A 20,934-nucleotide genomic window follows, 5' to 3' on the forward strand; every position below is an offset into this window, starting at 1 on the left:
AATATACTCGGGAATAACAGAATAAACAGCTGCAAAAAATATGATTTAAATACAAAAAGATTCCTCGTCCTATTTAATATCAGGAGATGTCATTTTGGACGTTGTTTGGTCACATATTTTAGAAGTTCTGATCGATTATCTTTGTTGCCTTCTGCCGATCACCACGATTCCCCCGCAATCACCCAAGGACTTAAACCTGGATGGGATACTTCGGTAGTGCAATATTCTCGGCAGATACCCCTTTTTCGAGAGGGGCTTATAACTGAGGAAAGTCTTTTGTCCAGGAGGACCTGGCTCAGGTACCAAGGACACAATTCAAGTTAAGTTTCATTTTATCTTTGAACGGAAACATACTACTAGTACTAACTTGAAGATAATCACAAAATCGAATTGAACCCCATTATCTCTTATTAGTAGCACACTTAATTACTTCCTTGCAAGCCGACTGCTCGTATCCTGAAAATATTACCGGCAGCAATCCAGTAGCCGCCTCCAAAACCATTACTTGCGTCCTTAATACGACCCTAATCATCGCCATTATAGTATCCATCATCCCCCTGATCCGAGAAGCCACAATCTTCATATCCAGTATATCCAGTATCAGTTTCACCTAAACCCTCCTCATTTTCTTCGAAATAGCCAGTAGATTCCTCCTCGGGAAAGCACCCAGTGTAGCCAGCATTTTTCTCTTCGGCATAACCAGTAGACTCGTCGTTAGGAAAGTTCCCATCTTCATTGAGAATGGGTCCAGTACCGTCATTATTCGAAAGATCCGAATCCTGGCCTTCAACATATCCAGCATCCATGCCACCGGCAAGTCTGTCATCATCAATAGACGATGTGTCCGAGTTTGAATCCTCTCCTACTATGTACGACGTACTAGTAGTATGCTCCACTTTATGATGACCCGATGTCATGAAAGCTCTAGACAAAGCCTTCGGCAAGGACTTGGGAAACGAATGATGTAAATTCGACATGCGAGAAGTCCTTCCGAGCCGCTTTTGACTTCGGTCCAAGAGAAGATTATTGTGGTCTTCGAAAGCGGGTAAAATCTCGGCCTCGTACCAATGAGGGTTCTCGACCAGAGTCGCCCAGTCCCAATGACCTACAATCTGATCAGGCGTAATCTCCCATTTGCAAAGACAAGAGTTATTGTAATAAAGATCCTCGTTGCCGTACGGGTTATGCACATCGTAACGTAGCATTTCCCATTCGATGTTTCCCATTGGTAGGCCCTTTTCGATGCGCGCGTTTGGGTTGATCATTGTAAGTGTTCGGGGAGGGTCTCAGACACTCCGAGCTCTTTTGAGACCAAAGGGCCTTGAGTTCGGAAATGAATGATTTGTGTCTTTCGTCCTCTCGTATCTCTGTGTCAACATGCGATGCGACTGGTCTTTCATGATTTCTTGGTGTGAAGTGAAATCGAGCTAGGCGAGCCTGCGTTCGGCCCAAGCCATCGATGCGGCATGCAGAGCACCGTTCCCAAAGCCTTATGAGTGGAAATGGGTAAATAGGACCTGTCTGACTAGCTGATGAGTGATTGGGCATTTCCCTCTTTTTATGAAAGGGATCGATCGCGCCAACAAGCTCTTTTATATGAGCTTTATCGAGAACTGGGTTTACCATCTGAGATCTGGGCGATGGATTGCGAAAAAAAAAGATAAAAAACAAACTGACAAGGGAATATTGGGAAAATAGAAAATGTGTCCGGGAACTCTAGAAGCCCTGGGTCGTAGCTATGATAGAGAGGTTTCTAAGGTGATGTTATTGATGTGATGGCATTATGATCGGCTGATATAGTACTACGCAGAACCGTCAAATATTTCCAAGTTTGTCAATCTTCGAATTTTGTTTCGCACAAAATGAAACTGAGATACTAGAGCAGTTGTATGTATGAATTTCTCTCCCATGCCGTGGAGCTATCAGTTCGAAGGCCATGACTAACTAGAGTCGCCTCTACTACCCTCCAGAAATGGCAGTGCCTTTCAACTTTACCTGTAAGCTTCTGCTGATCCTATACATAAATACTATGTACTATGACATGACGTCAATATCTCGGAATAGCACCGTCACTTTCCCTTTTAGGAACCGCCTTATTATGGTCTACTGGCTGTCTGGATGTCCGAAAAGGATGTGAAAAAAGAATTCATTTGACGATTGAATGAAAATGAGAATAAATACCTTATCAAAATTGTCGTGGGAAGAAACAAAAGGAAAAAAGAGAAATGGCGGGGCCCTTTGTCGGAGATCGTATAACATAGGTTCAAAGGTTTAGCGTGATACAGCCTTGAAGCTGGGATGCGGTGTGTATGAAGAAGTACTACTAGTGCTAGTATCAAAGACATACGTTCGAAGTAGAATCCGGGAGGCATCAATAGGAGTACTCACCTGCCAGTGGGCAGTATATAGTACGATTAGAGGCCAGTCTGCTTACTTTTTGTATAGTCTCACCGCAAGAGATAAACAGACGCTCAAGGATGACTGGCTACCCGGGCTAAATACGACCCGGGCCCGATACAAATCATCTCGTATCCAATCGGTGAGTATCAACTTGAATATATACTTTTATTCTCCTCTCCAGGGCTTCCCCTCAACTGGACCCTACCAACCAATCCCCATTGCACGCCTTGCATGCAACAGACCTTGATAAAGAATACGAGACACGGCGGCCCGAGGAACGTCATGCAGATCACAGTTCTCACACCCGGGCGAAAATCCTCTTTGTTTGATCGAGGCAGTGCCGAGTACCGTTGACTTGGGCGTGCGAATCAAAAGTCACGATGCGACGGGGAATGGCAGACCCTACATCCGCGCTAGCGCGGGGCTGAAGCAGAAGATCGGCTGTGTTGACCTTGTTCAGACCAATGCATGGCGTCATGAAGACTGCCCAGGGCTCTCGGACGGCGCTGACGGGCGATGCGTGTCAAGTGATGTGCAGGAGACTTGCGGCTCTGAGGCCCCCGCAATGGTCATCATTTCATAAAAAGTATCAGCCTGCTCTTTTCCTCCCTGGCAACTAGCCCGAACTCTGTCACGCAAATCGACGGCTTTCGCCATGTTGATGAATCATCTCCGCTCTTTCACTTGTGTCTTTTTATCGCTATTGACTTGATCTCTTTGGATCTTCTCCCTCCTTCTCACCCTCTTTGTGTTCTTGATACATTTCCCCGTCATGATCATGGCATCAGGTACTCACTCACTCTCTCCCACCCTCACTTTATTTCCCCCTCTTCCATCCCATATGCTAACTTGTTGACTTCTCCTCAGGCTCAGAGCCATCTATCGTCCGTATTGCTGGGGCGGGCTTCCGCCTCTCGCTACTTCTAAATGCCGCGGCCTGCCAGTTGGCGCAGTCTCGTATCGAAATCCACAGCATCGCCAAAGGCATTTCACTATTTGCTTTGACATTAAAACACCTTGGCCAGGCTTTGGAAGCTGGCGACTTGGACCGATCCGTCAAGGCCACCGAAAAGGCCTGGGAGATCGCAGGCCAGGGTCAGATAGTCTTTGTGGAGATCGAGCACATGCTCGACAAACTACAAGGAACCGACACGGATGACGATTTGAGAAGAATACCAGTACAGGAGCGGCTAAGATGGTGTTTCAGAAAGCAACATGTCACCTACCTTCTTGCGCAACTGGATTCTTTGAAGCTGAGTCTCATCGTCCTACATCGGATTCTACAACTGGGAAATATGCTCACCCAGGGCAAAAATAACTCAAACGCTAGCTCTCCTGTACTAGGAACCGAAGACCTTATTGCCCAGGAAAAGGCAGAGGCCCAGAATATGATTATTGTCAGATATTGGTCTGTCAAGCGTCTCGATCGGCTTTGGGATATGGTCGAACATGAAGCGTCCGAAGCGGCAAACGATCCGACCAGTCAAAAGATTCACTTCAACTATTCTAATACTCTGTCGGCTCTAAAACCACTGGTTGCAGCCACCAAAGGAAATGACCCTACCAAGCTACACATGGTGACCTTGGGCGACAGCGAAGTCGGACTTAAGGATCTAGAACGGTCGCCAAAGGATATGGTTCATCTTTCGGAAAAGGCCATGAACTGTCTTCTACGGGCATGGGTACCGTCATTAGATCCATCGAAGCTACATGATCCTGATCTCGATTCTGGCAAGTCCATCGCCCCTCGAGCCTTCGTCTCGTTACACAACGATGGCGACTTGGAGGAGTTGAACTTCGATGAGGAAAATCGTGGCTACTACCTGGAGGGGACGACCGATGACTGGCGAAAGCCTCATTCGCAGGAAGCCCGGGCTCATGCTGCGCAACTTCGGAACCGTTACTCGAATTACCAGGCCCACGTAGATAGCGAATCTGAATCTGATGAGCCTATTCGACGTGAATCCAAACCGGCCAGTCCAGTTAGCCCAACAACTCAACGATTCAGCACCTCGAGTGATGAAGCCGAGCAAAGAAACAACGGTACAAAGCAACCTCCGAAGAACGTAACGTTCAGTGACGGCCGAAAGCACTCCAACAGTGTTTCCTCACGGTACCCACCTAGCCAGTTCCCTGACGGCCGAACAACTGCATACTCCAGCAGCAGCTTCCCACCACCTCCTCCTTCAGGCCCACCCTCATCTCGTCCCCAGGGCCCACCACATTTACAAAGCCAGTCCATCCCGAACTATATCCCGGGACATCCTCAACAATCGTCCCTATCGCAGCCCTTCCAGCAAGCATATCGCTCTCACCCGAGCCAAGAATATAACAGCGCCCCGCGCTCCATACCCAACAGCAATCATCCCAACCAGTCGAACGGATTACCAATCCCATCACCACGGGGGACACCCCCGGGTCCGGGTCAATATGACTTTTATGGCCGACCTCAACCATACAATAACAACATGCTCCAACCACGACACCATAAATCCGCATATGGTCTCTCCACCTCCTCACCCGAGTCTAATTTCCGACCCTCCCCGCCTCGCTCGGGACAGCGATCTCCAACGCATGGCCACCATTATAGATCCTCACGTGAAGATAGTCGGCGCGAGGATCTTCGGAGCGAGACCGGCAGCGGAATTTAACTCGGAACGCGACTCGGGGCTTAGCGGGGATCGGAGCGATCGCTGGATTTATGGATGCGCTTGAAGCATTCTCAATTTAAGTAAGGTATTAGCAGGGGGGGAGGTTCTGCGAATCTTCTGTTTGGCCCTTACTTTCCTATGTGTTTTTTTTGTTTTTCGTATTTCGTATTTCTTAATTTCTGCATTTGCCTTTCTAGGACTAAAGTGTCTGAGAGGTAAAAGGCGTACACATACTATGTAGTATTTCATTATTCGGGCGGGACAGAAAGAAGACTCGGGGAAAGGAAGGAGGAGGAGGAGGAGGAGGAGGGGAGGAGGAGGAGGAGGATCTCCTTGGTTATTATCCATGCATAATTTGTATCGTATCACGACGAGATGAAATATACTTAAGCCACAGTATCATACATAGTATGGGCACGGAGTAACTATGGAATACACAAAACATGAATTTATGGTCCATGGACTCGACACGAGGTTGAAGGAATGTCCGAGTATTTATAAAAGATTCGCCGAGATACATCGATGATTCTCCGGCTCCACACAGTGCGGCCCCTCAATGCATTTAGAAATTTATTTTCAAATCTCGGTTGAGAATGCACCCGGAGCACGGAGGACGGACAATTTACGGATACGGGAATTGCGATGATAATGCGCAATACTCCGTAGTAGTCCGTAGTAGTCCGTAGTAGTCCGTAGTAGTCCGTCGTAAACCGTAGTAACTAGCTAGTCGGTGGTAGACATCCACCGGAACACTCTTTCCCTTTCCATACTCTCCCGGCCATCCTCCACTTTCTAGGTAATCTCCTCCGTGGCATCGGATAACCTCCGCACCATCCAGCATGCTACTGCTCCTTACATGATCATTTGTCAGAGCCCACCGTATCCTAATGGAGTATAACTACTCGCCCGTGTGCTATTAGTACTACCGATGCGATCGCCGGCGTTCAGTACTTTATCTTTATTCCGACCTACCAAGTATCCTCACAGAGAACAAAGTACAAAGTACAGACAGACTACGGAGTACTTTCATACTTCCAGCATCCGGAGCATACGGAGTACTTTCATACTTCCAGCATCCGGAGCATACGGAGTATAAGTCAATCAAGTGACAACTCCAACTAACCCAAGAGAGACCATTCCACCCGCCAAGAACTTAAACAAAGAACTCAAACTGCCTGCGACGGCGCCTACACCCGGACTCCTGGACTCCTAGTCAAGGCTGAACTAAAGCTTTTAGCCTAAGTGCGACGGTGGCCCAGCTGTGACTTGTGACTGTGACCCTCTTCCCTTCCTCCACTCCTGTCGGACGACGATCAACCCGACGCTGGCCTTCGGATTCTTTTATCGCTCCGTCATTCAACTGACGCCATCCCTGCACCGGACTGTTCGAGAGCTGGCGTTCCGCATTCATGGTTCAATGGGGTAAATGCTTGATGCTGATTTTTTGGCTCTGTTAGCTCTGTTCCCTGGGCTTCTGCTGCTCAACATTCTTGACGGCTTTTTTTCTGCTGCCGGATTTTCGGTGTCTTTTTTTTTCTTTTTTTCCCTCTCTTTCTTGTCGTTTTTTTTTTCTCTCTCCAAACTTCTCTTTTCTGAAGCTACGCTTTGGGGAATGGAGTATACTTCCATTTCTTTCTCTATTGGTTGATCATATCACCGCAGCCAAGTTCTACTCATGGGCTTTCTACCCACCTCTCTCGCTCTCTCTCTCTTCTCCTTGTAAGTGAGATTGACTTGTATTTTGTTCATTTCGTCTTTCATGTTATGTTCATCCGGTCCTTTCTTTCCCCTTCCATTTCGTGTACCATGCTTGTTTATACAATATGCTAATGAAATATATGCAGAACCAACCATGCCGGCTCTCTTCCAAGGACAACCACTGACATACAGTGAATCCCTCATGAAGAGATCAAACACCCATCGAATCATTTCAGTATGCGTGAAGTGAGATTCAGCCTCTACATCTAGCCAGGACAGACTGAAGCCATCAAAACTCCGGCAAAGGCGGCATCCCAAAAATGCTCCCATCCGGAAGCCATCCATCCAACTCCATGCCAGTCCCAGGCATCCCTCCGCCCTGCGGAGCGAGTCTCTGCGGATCATATGCATATTGCGGTGGCATCGTCGCCTGCGGATGTGAGGGCGAATGCTGCTGATGGTATCCACCCCCCATAGGGTGGTAGAACTGATTATGCCCATGCCCATGGCCGTGGCCTTGCCCGTGCCCATGTCCATGTCCCTGACCTCCATCCATCGGCCACATGCCCGCGTTATTCATAGCGACGTATCCATCACGCATGCCCTCCATACCCGGCGGCATGTGAGCCACACCAGGTGGGACGGAGAACGATTCCACCGCTCCGGGTGGAACCTGATCCATATGTCCAGCCTGATCCTGCGAGCCTGGTAGCCGCGAAGCCGGCATTGGCTCAGTGGCCGTTGACGGACTCTCGGATACAGATACGGAAACCATTCCTGGCCCTGGACCAGCTCCAACTCCGATCCCAGCCTCGTCGGCCACGGTATATCGATTCTCCAACCGCTCTAACCAGTCCCGTCCCTTAACAGCCACAACCTGGTACCATCTTGTCGGAATCTTGAACTTCCCGCCCCCGCTCGCTTCGCCCAGTTTATTCGCCATCGCATCGAGATAGTATCCCACGTTTACGGCGTCCGGCGTAACGATATGTCCCAGTGCCCCGGTGCGCACGGAGAAATGGATCTTCAGCAACGAAGTCACCGCCATGCCGAATCGTGTGTACATTATGTTCGGCATCCTACGCATCGTGTCCGTGCTGCAGGTCAATACGGCGTCAAGCATTTCCTGTGCTGCATTCATCCATTTCACGTTGATGTCGATTCGGATCGCGCTCAGGGGAGGAAGGGTCGAATTCGCGCTGCCTTCTTCCAGTGGTGGGAGGGTGAAGTATCGGCGTTTGATGGCATCTGGGTCTCGGTAGCCCTCTCCCACGCCTAATTCGTACATGGCGAGTACGGCGGAGCGGTATTCGAGAATCATCGGTACTGGGGAAGAAGATGTCAGCCAAGTTCCGTCTGTCTGTCTGTCTTTCTGTCTGTTTGTGATGATCCATCGCTGATCGATCCTTACCGGTTAACAGGTCATTGGGAGTACTCTTCTTCCACGCTTCCATCCGTTTATCGAACCACCGCAGCACGGCCTGGACGCGAGACTCGGTTAGGGGCGAAGAAGCGCTCGTGTCGTCCAAACCAAAAGAAGACATGGCTTCGTCGGTTATTCTCTGAAGTTCGAACCAAATGGCCAGGTGCTGGTCTGTTCGGTGCGGCGATCGCTCTAACTGATTTACGCACTCGGCCATCCAATCGTTGAATTGAAGCAGGTTGGGTCGACGGGTCTTCATAGCGACGCTGTATTCTCAAGTCAGTCAGGGAGATCTTTCTTGTACGGCTTCGAAGGCTTTAAATACTCACGTTGAGCTTAGATGATAACATCCAAGGACCGCTCTCGCCTGTTCCGCCAGATGTTCGTCATGCGGCTCATGCTTGCTACTTTTCCGATCGGACTTCTTTTTCGAAACTCGTCGCTTGGTGGCCAATCCAATCTCCAACGCCATCGTCGATGCAATATGGGTATACTGATAGAACTGCAACTTCAACGGCGACCCGGGTGGGTAATAGAAGACGATCATGACTAGCAGTGCCTGCACCAGTTCTAGAGACTTCTCGCCCTCGATGAAGAACTGCTCCGCATAGAGACGGATCATCTCACGATTGAGAACGCTCGCCAGTCCCGCATCGACGGAGATCGACGCCGCTGCGATCACGGAGAGGAACAAGATTGGCTTCGATTGTCGCAACTGTGCCGCGGTCGTGACGGCGGGTAATACGACAAGCGGGAAGAACGACGACAACTCATGAATAAAGAACGCCACCAAATGCTCCGAATCGTCCATCGAGATGATCCCACGATCAACAACGTCCTCCATCGGCTGTTTACTGATCTCGGGCGAAAACTCCCCCTGCAGACCGACAAAGGATGGCGGGCCAGACAGCGCACCGCTGCCGTGCATTCCGGCGTGTGCCGTACTGGCGAAATCGGGCGAGTAGTTGATTAAATGCTCAGCAGTAGTACTACTGGCCGACCCTTCAGCGATGGAACCAAGGGTGTCGTGAAAATCCATCTCGTCGTCGTCGATTTCCCGAGACCCCTCGCTACCTTCGGGGGACTCCGGTTCGCTCTCTTCACGGATCCGATCCTTCAGCAGGGAACGCATCATGCGCATTTCTTTCTCCAACTGTGCAACTCGCGAGTCGGTCCGCTTACGAGGTCGACGTCGCTGAGGGGCCACGAAGACACAGGTCTTTTTGCCTTTGGCACATCGCTGACACTGGTTCGGCGTGGATGGGCTGGGGAGACAGCGAACCTTGAGACTTCTACAGGATTCGCAGGATCGGTTCAGCTGCGCCGGTGTTACCGGTTGGCCTGTATTGTGTGGTTCGCCTGGAGTGGAGGAAGCCTCTGACATGTTCACACTCCAGAGTGATGGAGGAGGATAGGCAAATGCACCCACTCAAAGAATGCCGAGTCGATCACGGATCACGAATCACGGAACACGGGATATATTCAAAGCCCGCCCGAAAATAATCACAAAAGATTGCACCGCGAGTGTGTGTGTGAATTAGTGTGGTGAGAGAGAGAGAGAGAGAGAGAGAGAGAGAGGGATAGAGAGCCAAAACGCAAAACCAGGGGTTGTGTGTTATTGGATTGGAACTCGTTTCATCACGAATGGGCGTGGAGGTCTGGCGAGCATGGATGAGGCCACAGTCCAGGCAGAAGGAGGACAAGCGCAATGGCAATCACAAGCACGAGAACAAGCCGGTTTGTCGGAGGCGGAAGCGGAAGAGGAAGAGGAGATCGATACGACGAATCTGCACATAGATTCTACACTTTTATTTTCTTTCGTGCAGGCCAGAGAGAGGAGTCAGAACTCAGGACAGTGCCGATCGAATCGAATGGCGGCGAGCAGCGAAATGCCAAAAAGAAAAAAAGACTAAAAAAGACCAAAAAAAAAAAAAGAAAAACAATGGAGCCCTCCTGAAAAGGAAAATCAAAAGTCTAAAAGACGAAGAAGGAAAAGAGAAAAGAGAGAGAAAAAGGCGCAGAGCAGGGATTCGGGCTTGGCCACTATCATGTGCGGATGCGAGCGAGCATAAGGGCCGAAGCTTAAAACGAGCAGAATATGAATCACAGAGGAGAAGATGTTAGGTAAGAGATCGAACGACAAGGGTCGACAATGATGTCGCCTAGCAAGGTTGGCGTTGGGCACTCCACAGCTGTCACTGGGGTTCGGGGCTTAGGGGCTTAGGGGCTTAGGGGTTTAGCGAGGATGAGGTTCAGGGACGGTTGGCGGTGGGTTAGTGTTTGAGGGGAGGCCTGAGGAACCAGAATCTGGCAGTTGGAAGTGGGTTGAGGTGGGCGCTGTAGTGGACTGTAGTGGGCTGGAGTGGGTTGAAGTGACACTGGAGTGGTAACTCTGCTGGATAGAATTCAACGGTGGGCTGAAATAGGGAGGAACAGCCACGGGGGAGACCAAAACGTTCTAGTCGAGGGGAATGCGAAGCAGAAGGCTAAAGTTAAACCTGGCGAATCATCCCAGTCAGAATAAGTGACGGATCCAGAGACTACCAGACTACCAGGGACTAAGACTCTCCACTCTGCAGAAAAGATGCGACGGCTAAGACCGAACTGCCCAAATCGGGGGCCCTTGCGAGTCGGTTGGCTGTGCCGAGAGTTCCACGAGTTCCACGAGTTCCACGCGTAGTTCCACCACCTCGCAGTCAACTGCCTAGCCCGATGTCCGCGGAGTCCGGGGGGGATCAGCATGCAAACTGGAACGGGAACTCACTTTGAGGAGCATTCAAGATGTACCAAGCCGCTGATCACTGGTGATCATGATACTCACTGGCAGGCTGGCGAGTCTGAGAACTTAGTACATAGTACTAGTAGTAGTCTACCATCGCTCTTCCCACCGACACCACACCATACCTAGGTAGGTAGGTATATATAACTACCTGGGCAGTACTAGCAGTACTAATAGTATATGCCATAGTACTACTCCTAATACTGCTGCTACTTATACTCCCTTCTACACTTCCGCCCTGTTCAGCCTCATCTCATCCGTGGCTTCACCCTCGCCACGCCCGTCGGCATATTCGCTCTTCCCACCGACACCAACTCCACCTGGTCACCACCTAATACTAGCATCATCCCATCTCCATACCCCGAATACCCCGATACCCGAAGGCACTGGGATATTCGCTCTTTTCGCCCTCTACCAACTATATAGCAGATATGCAGAATCAGCGTAGAATCAAATCAAATAAAATTTTAAAACAAAATACCACTCATTTCTTTCCCAAAATGCCCCACGATACCCACGTCACCTCTCTGCTCCAGACCCTGAACGCCACGACCGAGATCCTGAATCGCTCGGCCCTCAACCAAACCGATCGCCGACAACTCCTACAAGCATGTGATCGGTTACAGCGCAGCCTTGAGTCACCCGCCGACACTACGGCACGCCTCGTATTTTCGGTATGCCGGTGGGGAAGGGAGGTGGATGCGGCCAAGACTCGAACCGCCTTCCCTCCCCGTTCTTTGACTTTTCCTCTCTTTAAACTATACTACCTACCCGTTGTAGTATCCAGCATGCAGTAGTACCTACTGCATTTGACATTTAACTTTTTGGGAAACTAATTTTGACTTTTCGATATCCTAGGCCCACCAGCTCATGGCCCTTCGTCTGGGCGTCGATCTGAAGCTCTTTGACGCGATAGATGCACAAGTCGGTCCGAGCCCTGCTTCGGCCGAATCTTCAAGTTGTAATCCAAATCAATCATTTGATGTTTCGGCAATATGTGAAGCGTTGTCTCATGCAGACCCGTTGTTGATCCGTAAGTTAAGGCTCTCACCTCACTACGCGCGCCACAGGCAAGGCAAGCCAAGGCGATGCAAGGCTGTTTACGTATTTACTAAATACTTTATTTCCGTGCTTAGAGCGGATCATACGATTTCTGGCCGCCATGGACGTGGTAATTGAGGTGGATCGGAACCACTTCGTCTCGACTCCATTGGCCGCGGCCTTGGTGTCTAGTTCGCCCTTTTCTGCGGCGGTGATCCACAGGTAATAAACTCTTGATCCATTCCAGACCAGACCTCGGCCAAGACAATATTTGTAGATTTGAAGAAAAAGGCCAGGGCGAGAGGAGTCCCACAACTAACAGAGTCTGAATCTACTTAGTACGCATTTCACAACCGTTCTGTCCAGGTTACCTGAATATTTCCACTCCAATGGCTGGAAAAATCCAGACGATGGATTAAATGGGCCGTTTCAATTTGCTCTAGGGACTGAGGCCCATTATTTTGATTTCTTGAGTTCAACTCCTTACTATGGACATGTCTTTGACACGGTCATGTCCATGTCCTTTCGTCGTCGGGGCCGGGACTGGTTTGAATTCTTCCCGGTCGCTGAGCGACTATCCAACTCGAATGATTCCGAGACTTTACTTGTAGATATTGGCGGGGGTCAAGGCGAAGATCTGATGAAGTTTCATTCCAAATTTCCCACTCTACCTGGTCAACTAATTCTGCAAGATCTCCCCAGCGTCATTGAGGGTGCTCGAAAGAGTAAGGATCTTCTTTCATCTGGAATCAAGACGGAGGAGTATGACTTTTTCGAGACACAGCCGGTACGCGGTGCAAGGGCTTACTTTATGCGAACTGTCTTGCACGATTGGCCGGATAAACAGGCAGTCTCGATTCTGGGTCGTGTTCGTGAGGCCATGGGATCCGAGTCGGTGTTATTGATTAGTGAGACTTTACTTCCTGATTCTGGGGCTTTGTTACCTTCTGTGATCTCGGATATGCAGATGATGGGGTCGTTTGCGTCGCTTGAGCGGACGGAAGATCAGTGGCGGTCACTTCTTGATGCTAGTGGGTTAAAACTGGTGCATGTTTGGTTGCCGGATGAGTGTGATCGCAAGGCACAGTCGTTAGCAGAACAGCCTGCTCTGTTGGAGGCAAGACTGAAGTAGTAGATAAAGTTTGGAGAGGTGTGGGGGTGAATGTCAGTGGTTGGATGCACTGAGGTAAACATTGCTTGTATAATACATAGTACTTCCCAGCGGCCCCAGTGCTTGGCAATGGGGGCCGTTAAATTGTGTCTGATAGAGATCTAATCATGGAAATACTAATAATCTTGGGAATATGAGAAGATGCTACTTGTAGATGAAGTTACTAGTTGCTCGCAACTGCCAGCAACCCCCGCTCACTGATGTATATAGTATGGGATGGATGGCTATATAGTCTTGACTATAATAAATGCTGCCAATCTGTTGCTAATTTAATAATACGGCCAAGTAGGTAATAATTGATCCTAGTACTAGTATCTTTTATAGGATCAGGTATCGATCAAAGGCGGACTCGGGATGACTTCTTATATAGATCGTGCGAAGCAACCTCATACTTCGTATATCATCTCGTATGCGGGATCTGTGAGGTTACGAGGCTGCGATATTATTAGGCGTGCCGAGCGGGGCTAGGTAATCCTCATAATCCTCATTTGGGGGCCAAGGATTGCGGAAAGGGGAAGTCCCCGGCTGCACAGCGGATGGTGTTGATTGACCATCAAGTTCGATTTTGAGGATAGATTGGATCTGGGACGACGCTCAGCAGAGAATATGATATAATTTCACCTCTTTAACAGGCTATACGAACTACATCGAGTGGTTTCCAGAGCCCCAGCCATCGCCAAGACTCGTACACGCTGCCCGATGCGGGTGGGGCTGAGGGGGCTTCGCATTCCTTTTGCGAATACGAAAATAGATCAGAGGAGAGATTCTCTTATCATGGTAGATGTATGGGGGTTATTGGTATATTTGAGTAAGTCAACACCACTATTCATTAGCATGTTCATATTTAGACTATTTTCTTTACCTTCAGTGATCTTGAGGTAGTATATCTACTCATATACTGGTGAATCATCGATCTTTAATATCCCGCTGGGACGACCCGAACTCCACTCTCAAAGGGGAAACTGGCCACATGCGATGGCTAAAGTCTTTCTCCGCCCGCTCAGCCCTAATCCACTCCTCTCCTCTCCTCTCGTGTTCTCTCCTGAACGACTTCTCTTCTCCTCGAACCTCCTCCCATTTCCATCTCCTTCGCCCTCCGTGTGCCCCTGGTGAATCGTATCCAGGCACTTCCGCTCGCTCAGCCCTACCCCCTTTTGTACGCGCCCGACCGAAACCGAAAATTCTTGGACACCGCAATTCCGCCCACCCTCACCCCGGACTGAACGGCGACTGTATATACCGGAGCATGCGACTACTTCTATAATTCACCAACCTGATATAACGATGCGATTCATGACTCCGGCGCTGCTGGGCCTCGTTGGCCTGGCCTCTGCTGTCGCTCTCCCCGCCAGTGGCACAGCCACTGCGCCGATTGAGGCAGTCGAGACTGGGAACTCAAGCCCCGACGTCACCCCTGACAGCAAGGAGATCCCTACCAAGTTCACTGATGTGCGCGAAAAGATCGTCAAAGAATACAAGAATGTGGATGAGATCCCCACCGCCAAATACTTCAGTAAGTGCCTAATCAACAGCCCCGGGGTGCCGCCTCATCTTGACAGGGGCCGCGCGGCCGATCCTCAACTCTAGAAGTCATTTTCGTGGACTAACAATATTTTTCTCCAGCTGAATCCAAGTAGGTTGGGATCCTCCCACCTTGAATTACTCAGGGAATTGCACGAAAATACTGGTCGGAGATACTAACTTCTGGTTTTCTTTCTAGCTTCCACTATCATTATGACGGCCGGTATGTTGATTTTGTCTCAACCCGACCTTACCCTAGGGTACCCTTATCCCTCTGCTTATTGCTAATGTCCCGCCAGATTCGCCGATAAGCAACTGCCCGAAGAAAAGGTCATTCCTTACCTGTCCGCCTTGATTCAAACATACTTGTCGACGATGGAATCCATCGGTGCCGAAACATGGATCATGCACGGAACTCTGCTCGCTTGGTGGTGGAACCAAAAGGTAAGAGCGTTCCCACGACCAGGAACGCGGGTCTGGAACCACGCGCTGACCAGACTTCTGAACAGATCTTCCCTTGGGACAATGACCTGGACGTCCAAATCTCCGAACCGACGATCCATTTCTTGGCGGATTACTACAACATGACGGAGCACCACTTCGAGATTCCCGACGGGGAGGCGGAGGGCCGCAAATACTTACTCGAGATCAATCAACACTATGCCGTCAAGGATTACCGCGACAGACTGAACGTCATCGACGCCCGCTGGATCGACATGTCCTCCGGTCTTTTTATCGACATCACCGCCGTGCGCAAGGATGATACCAAGGAGTCGGGGTGGCTGATGTGTAAAGATCATCACACCTATCAGCAGGACCAGATCTGGCCCCTACGTGAAAGCTACTTTGAAGATGTTCCCGCCAAGATTCCCTATGCTTATGTTGAGCTGCTGAAGGAGGAATACGGCGCCAAGTCACTTACCAACGGAGACTTCCATGAGTGCGTTCGCATCTCCCAGTTCCACGGGGTCATATTATTTCCTGGTTCACTTTTGTGCTAACTCTCTCTAGCCACCACTTTAACGACAAAACCAAGATTTGGGACGAGGTGAAGAAGCAAGCGAAGCGCTTCCTCCCTCGAGCCTTGGGCGGCGGCAAGCCGAAGTCAATCCGCTCTCTTGGAATTCGACAATACGCATGAGCATTTGAAAACGCGACTATACACCTTTGATCTTTGTTAATATCCGAGCATACTCGTCATATCTTGCGCCCTATGTTTATATCTGTACCTTGGGTGAACCGATCCTAGGAATTTTCCGATGATCTCTTTTCTGCATATACACGGCGTTGGCATACGTTTGGACATACGTTTGGACTGGAATCTACTGTACCAATTATCTTCTTCTGTATATATTCATAGTTATTTGAAGATTCTTATGTGTGAATCTACTTGATGATCTGTGTCTCTTTTCAAGTTCTCTTTGTTTTTGTGAGGGCTGCTAAATGGACCATGGGACGGTATTACTGCAAAGGTTTCTAACTCCCTGTTGTCTACCATTCAAGTTAGTCACTGTCTAATAGCAGACTAGTACCTACCCAGGATAGAATAGATTAACTACTCTCTTCAATCTCAGGTAGGTACTAGTCTGCCATAGGAAGGCGGAAACTAGAGAGGTCAACAAGGGACTATAAACATTTTCAGCGCCATAGACGTAGATTTAAGTGTATCTAAATTTCCAATTTCCAAGTTCCAATTATATTCAAACTTTCGGAGTTCGGTGATTGGTGATCCGTCCGAGACGGACGGAGATACCTTTCCCAGCCTGGCCTGGATTACCAGGCTGACTCACTCACCAACACGAACCTTCACTCCGAGTCTCGCACGTGGTTTGGCCCCCAGGAATCAGTTCCTTTTTGACCTCATCCTTGTCCCACCATCAACTTCAAAGTCCATCCCGACCGGGAAGAATGTGTGCCAGCCATGTCCTACCATTCAGCGTCTCCGGAGGGGGTGCATCTATCCCCCACCAGTGATAATTCTCCGACCGCACTGCCTGTCTCCGCCACCGCCCCCGTCCACTCTCGGACAGCTCACGGAGCTGTGTCACCTGTCGCCGCCGTAAAGTCCGTTGCAACAAGCGTACACCGTGCTCCAATTGCACTAAAGCCGGTGTCGAATGTATCTTTCCCCCACCGGGCCGAGCCCCGCGGAAGTCCAAGCGTCCACCCGATGCGGAGCTCCTCTCACGCCTGCGGAGGTTGGAGGGCGTCATCGAGCATCTGAGTGGGAAGAACGGCGAGAGTGGGGGTGGTTCGACCTCCAGCATTTCGCCGACTCAGCCTACGCCGGCGACTATCCCCTCCATATCTTCGGGAACCGCCTCCGCGCCCTCGGTACCAACATCTTCAGATGCAGAGAAGAAGCCTCAAAATGGAGGAGGCTGTCCATTTGAGGATGCCGATCCAAAGAAGCCTGCCACAAGGAAGTTTGAAAATGAATTTGGGCGGTTGGTTATTGAGGAAGGGAAGAGTCGATATGTGAGCAATCGCCTGTGGGCGAGTCTCGGAGACGAGGTATATACTGATTCTACAACCTATTTGTGCCTAATTTCAGTCCGTGTAACCATACTGACGCACATTCTAGATTGAAGAGCTCCAGGATATTCTCGACCACTCCTCCTCTGACGAAGAAGACACACTCTCCAAAGATTCCCCCGGATCATCGCATTCGGGCTCTCACGATGGCTTTCTTTTTGGATTCTACTCCCTATCACAATCCATGCGAGAGTTTCACCCGCCTTTCCAGAAGATCTCAATATTCTGGGAGGTCTATAAAGAGAATGTAGCTCCCTTGATCTGTATTCTGCACACCTCGAGTACCAGGAATCTTTTGATCGAGGCGGCCCAGAACCCTGATGCTCTCGACAAAAATTCCGAAGCTCTTGTCTTCTCCATATACCTGTCCGCCATCGTCAGCTTGTCGCCTGAGGAGTGTCTATTGCGATTTGGCGAGGAGCGCAGCAGCGCTGTTAAGCGATATCGTTTCGCCGTGGAACAATCGTTGGCCAGAGCAAACCTTCTTAACACCCAAAGCCTTGGACTTCTGCAGGCGGCGGTCCTCTTTCTGATCTGTGTGCGCCGGGAGGACGATTCTAAATTCGTTTGGTCCATGACCGCGATCATTATCCGTCTTGCCCAGGGCCTTGGTTTGCATCGCGACGGTACCAATTTTGCCCTTCGGCCCTTTGAGACAGAGATGCGTCGACGTTTGTGGTGGCATATTTGTCTTTTAGATGTTCGCGCCTCCGAGGACCATGGCACCGATTCACAGATTCATGAAAACATGTATGATACCCGCCTGCCGTTGAATGTCAACGACGACGACATTTCCCCAGAGATGACCGAGACCCCCACGGAAAGGGAGGGATGCACAGATGTCACATTTTGTTTAATTCGTTGCGAGATTACATGCGCACTACGCCGAGCAAACTACAGTTGCCCAGGCACTCGGTTCAGCATGGGAAATTCCGGTCCGTCCATCGAAAATTGTGAACGCATGATTCAAATCATCAGCAGCCGAGTCGAGGAGCGATATATCAAGCACTGTGATATGAACATTCCGATTCATTGGGCAGCCGCAACCGTGGGACGTCTAATCCTAGCAAAGCTGTGGCTAGTCGTGCACCACCCAATGACCCGAAAAGACCGCGTCACTAGTGTCTCTCAAGCAACACGTCAAAGTCTATTCCTCACCGCGATCGAAGTCCTCGAGTTTGGCCGTCTCCTTGAAATGGACCCGAAGACAGCGAAATGGGGTTGGCTCTTCCGAACCAACATGCAATGGCACGGTGTCGCATTCGTTCTATCAGAAGTTTGCGTCCGGCCAATCTGCCCCGTCACTGATAGAGCCTGGAATGCCATCAGCGCGCTATACGGTGACTGGAAGTCTCAAGCGACGCACAAAAAGGGCATGCTCTGGCGCCCGCTCGCCGCGCTGATGAAGCGAGCCGCCGCAAGCAGAGCCAAGCAGCAAGCGGAGCTTCGATCAAAATTCGGCCCGAACCCTATCCCATATAAACACTCGACGGCTGAATTTGCAGCCGCACATCATCACGCCCTCCCTCATATCCACATGCCGACTGATTCGCCGGCACTGTCACCCTTGCCCGTCCAGGGACCAGTTTCCGACTCCAATCCCAACCCCTTGGATATCGATCTCTCCCAGGGTCCGTGGGAGGCAGTGCAAAACATATTTGGAGATACAAACCTTCTCGCTCCAACTATGCTTGATAACCCTCCTCCCCAAAATCCGACTCTAGCCCCGACTACTGCCCCAATGCCACTTTCTACCCTCCCAACTGGCATAAACTTTAATACACCGCCGAGCAACAATAACAACATCAACAACCCATTCATCACCCAAGAAACCATCCCCGAGCCAGCTCCACTGAGCTGGGAAGAATGGGACCAGGTAATGCGGGACTTCCAGATGGATGTCGAGAATGAAAATGGATCGGTTCCGGCGCAGGGTATTAATGTTACGGAATGGTTTGCATAGATCTTGACCGGGCTGGCGTTTACACTTGGGGTCTCTATGCAAGGTTGGCTCTTGCTTGGACAAATGAGTTCATATTTATTGGCCTTTCCATTTGGTGCTCTCGATGGAATCTTACGATGTGATGATTATGGTGTTATGGGTTCTTTTGGATTGGGCCGCCTCTCCCTTTCTCTTATACCTCCACTCAATGTTTTAGATACTCCTCCCTCTATATAAAGATTTTACGCTATTTTCAAGGTGTGCTGTTGGATTTCTTTGAAATATATGACCAGAAATCAATTTATTCCATTCGTCCAGTACTCGTAAGATCACATACTTTGGTCCCACTCAGCTGAACTATGGCGAGTGGGGACTGCATACATTGTACTATCAACCACGTGACCGACCCCGATAACGAAGCTCCCAGCTGGCATCAACTGGAACTCCATCCCCACGCCATTGCCCACTACCACCTTCTCACTATCGACCCAGTCAAACTCAGAAGCCTGAAAACGGCCACGCCAAAACTCATAGAAAAGAAATCACAACCCCTCCAACAAAACCCCCCATCAATTATCCACCACCATGCCTGCTAAACGACACGCGGCCTCAACCACCTCCGCGGCAACACCCTCGACACCAACACCACTCTCTTCCGGCCCAACGACCTTGAAAACAAATGCCTCGCCCGCTGAAATCGCCCTCCATGTCTGGCACCAGTACACCGCTACTACATCGCAGCGCACTCCTCCTAGATGCTTTCATGGTGTTCCTCGTTCTAGTCGGTGGTCTGCAGTTCTTGTACTGTGTTCTGGCCGGAAACTACGTACGCCCCGTCCCCTTCTACCATCCCACTCCTGGATCATTTTCCAATGCAGAGGAAATCGATACTCCATGGAAGACATTGAATTGGATCGGATTTGAACCGGAATATAGTACCATATACTAACAACCTATACTCTAGCCCTTTAATGCATTCCTCAGCGGTTTCAGTGCTGCTGTTGGCCAATTCGTTTTAACAGCCAGTCTGCGCATGCAGACAAGTGATTCTGGTTCCACTCCTGCCAAGTCTAATTCCAAGGGGAAGACTGCGTCTACTGAGGACAGCGAGCAGGTGACGGGTATTTCGCATGAGAGGTTCGTATATCCCCGACTACTTATTTATACTATGCCTCTTTCCTTTGGAGCAGAGCAATTGTAATTGGAATTGCAATTGCAAATATTGGTTGCTTCGCTTTGCTTCATTTCACCTTACTTCGCTTAAATAGTTGTAACTAACGATCCTCTTTCCACAGGGCATTCGCCGATTTCATCTTCGGAAGTCTGATTCTACACTTCTTCTGCATCAACTTCATCAATTAAGCGCCCGCTCCGGATTCACAAAGACCCAAAGTCGAGCAAGGGCAACGGCGTGTCGACAAGACAGGTATCTATCTGCCATTGATTGATTAGGCGCGTCGGTGGTGTTAAGGGAGGGCATCTCCATCACTAGTCTCTTGTTAGTTCTGGCGCTGGTCCGTTTAGAGAGCTGGTGATTTGGTCTTTGCTTTTCTTTATGAGCTTGAGGCCCTTGCTTTTCTGGTAGGGCCGTTTAAAAGTGGACGAGGTTCGTTCAATCTTAGGGATTTTGGTATCTATCCGGTCCGCTTGACTTGGCATTTCAGTTTGAATGATCATGGTTTCATTGTATAAAATATCGGAGCGAGATTACTGAAAACCTAGTATTATTTTAAGTTTATACCCGGAATCGAAGTAGCGTATTGTTTTAGTATG

At 49.8% G+C, this 20,934-nt stretch overlaps 7 protein-coding genes across 7 annotated transcripts; 5 read left to right on the forward strand and 2 right to left on the reverse strand.

The window, feature by feature from the left end:
* Window positions 1-524: 524 nt before the first annotated feature.
* Window positions 525-1,265, reverse strand: N7509_003271 (uncharacterized protein; the record flags this gene model as incomplete). The annotated part of the gene is made up of 1 exon (XM_056627908.1): window positions 525-1,265. One exon carries the CDS (start codon window positions 1,263-1,265, stop codon window positions 525-527), a length of 741 nt encoding a protein of 246 aa, XP_056490642.1.
* A 1,913-nt stretch (window positions 1,266-3,178) lies between these two features.
* N7509_003272 (uncharacterized protein) lies at window positions 3,179-5,051 on the forward strand (the record flags this gene model as incomplete). Its single annotated transcript, XM_056627909.1, has 2 exons — window positions 3,179-3,188; window positions 3,268-5,051. The coding sequence occupies 2 exons, from the start codon at window positions 3,179-3,181 to the stop codon at window positions 5,049-5,051; spliced, it is 1,794 nt and encodes a 597-aa protein (XP_056490643.1).
* A 1,987-nt stretch (window positions 5,052-7,038) lies between these two features.
* Window positions 7,039-9,556, reverse strand: N7509_003273 (uncharacterized protein; the record flags this gene model as incomplete). Its single annotated transcript, XM_056627910.1, has 3 exons — window positions 7,039-8,075; window positions 8,161-8,438; window positions 8,502-9,556. The coding sequence occupies 3 exons, from the start codon at window positions 9,554-9,556 to the stop codon at window positions 7,039-7,041; spliced, it is 2,370 nt and encodes a 789-aa protein (XP_056490644.1).
* A 1,895-nt stretch (window positions 9,557-11,451) lies between these two features.
* N7509_003274 (uncharacterized protein) lies at window positions 11,452-13,124 on the forward strand (the record flags this gene model as incomplete). Its single annotated transcript, XM_056627911.1, has 4 exons — window positions 11,452-11,625; window positions 11,810-11,984; window positions 12,088-12,214; window positions 12,332-13,124. The coding sequence occupies 4 exons, from the start codon at window positions 11,452-11,454 to the stop codon at window positions 13,122-13,124; spliced, it is 1,269 nt and encodes a 422-aa protein (XP_056490645.1).
* Window positions 13,125-14,447: 1,323 nt separating this feature from the next.
* Window positions 14,448-15,825, forward strand: N7509_003275 (uncharacterized protein; the record flags this gene model as incomplete). Its single annotated transcript, XM_056627912.1, has 6 exons — window positions 14,448-14,676; window positions 14,787-14,796; window positions 14,884-14,907; window positions 14,984-15,128; window positions 15,194-15,624; window positions 15,696-15,825. The coding sequence occupies 6 exons, from the start codon at window positions 14,448-14,450 to the stop codon at window positions 15,823-15,825; spliced, it is 969 nt and encodes a 322-aa protein (XP_056490646.1).
* A 767-nt stretch (window positions 15,826-16,592) lies between these two features.
* N7509_003276 (putative C6 transcription factor) lies at window positions 16,593-19,182 on the forward strand (the record flags this gene model as incomplete). Its single annotated transcript, XM_056627913.1, has 3 exons — window positions 16,593-16,635; window positions 16,792-17,198; window positions 17,269-19,182. 3 exons carry the CDS (start codon window positions 16,593-16,595, stop codon window positions 19,180-19,182), a joined length of 2,364 nt encoding a protein of 787 aa, XP_056490647.1.
* A 564-nt stretch (window positions 19,183-19,746) lies between these two features.
* Window positions 19,747-20,523, forward strand: N7509_003277 (putative oligosaccharyl transferase subunit Dad1; the record flags this gene model as incomplete). Its single annotated transcript, XM_056627914.1, has 4 exons — window positions 19,747-19,880; window positions 19,903-19,987; window positions 20,126-20,298; window positions 20,457-20,523. The coding sequence occupies 4 exons, from the start codon at window positions 19,747-19,749 to the stop codon at window positions 20,521-20,523; spliced, it is 459 nt and encodes a 152-aa protein (XP_056490648.1).
* Window positions 20,524-20,934: the final 411 nt, after the last annotated feature.

This window comes from Penicillium cosmopolitanum (genome assembly GCF_028827165.1).
Source record: "Penicillium cosmopolitanum strain IBT 29677 chromosome Unknown utg000005l:1.0-4006212.0:1.0-4009387.0, whole genome shotgun sequence".
NCBI lineage: Eukaryota > Fungi > Ascomycota > Eurotiomycetes > Eurotiales > Aspergillaceae > Penicillium > Penicillium cosmopolitanum.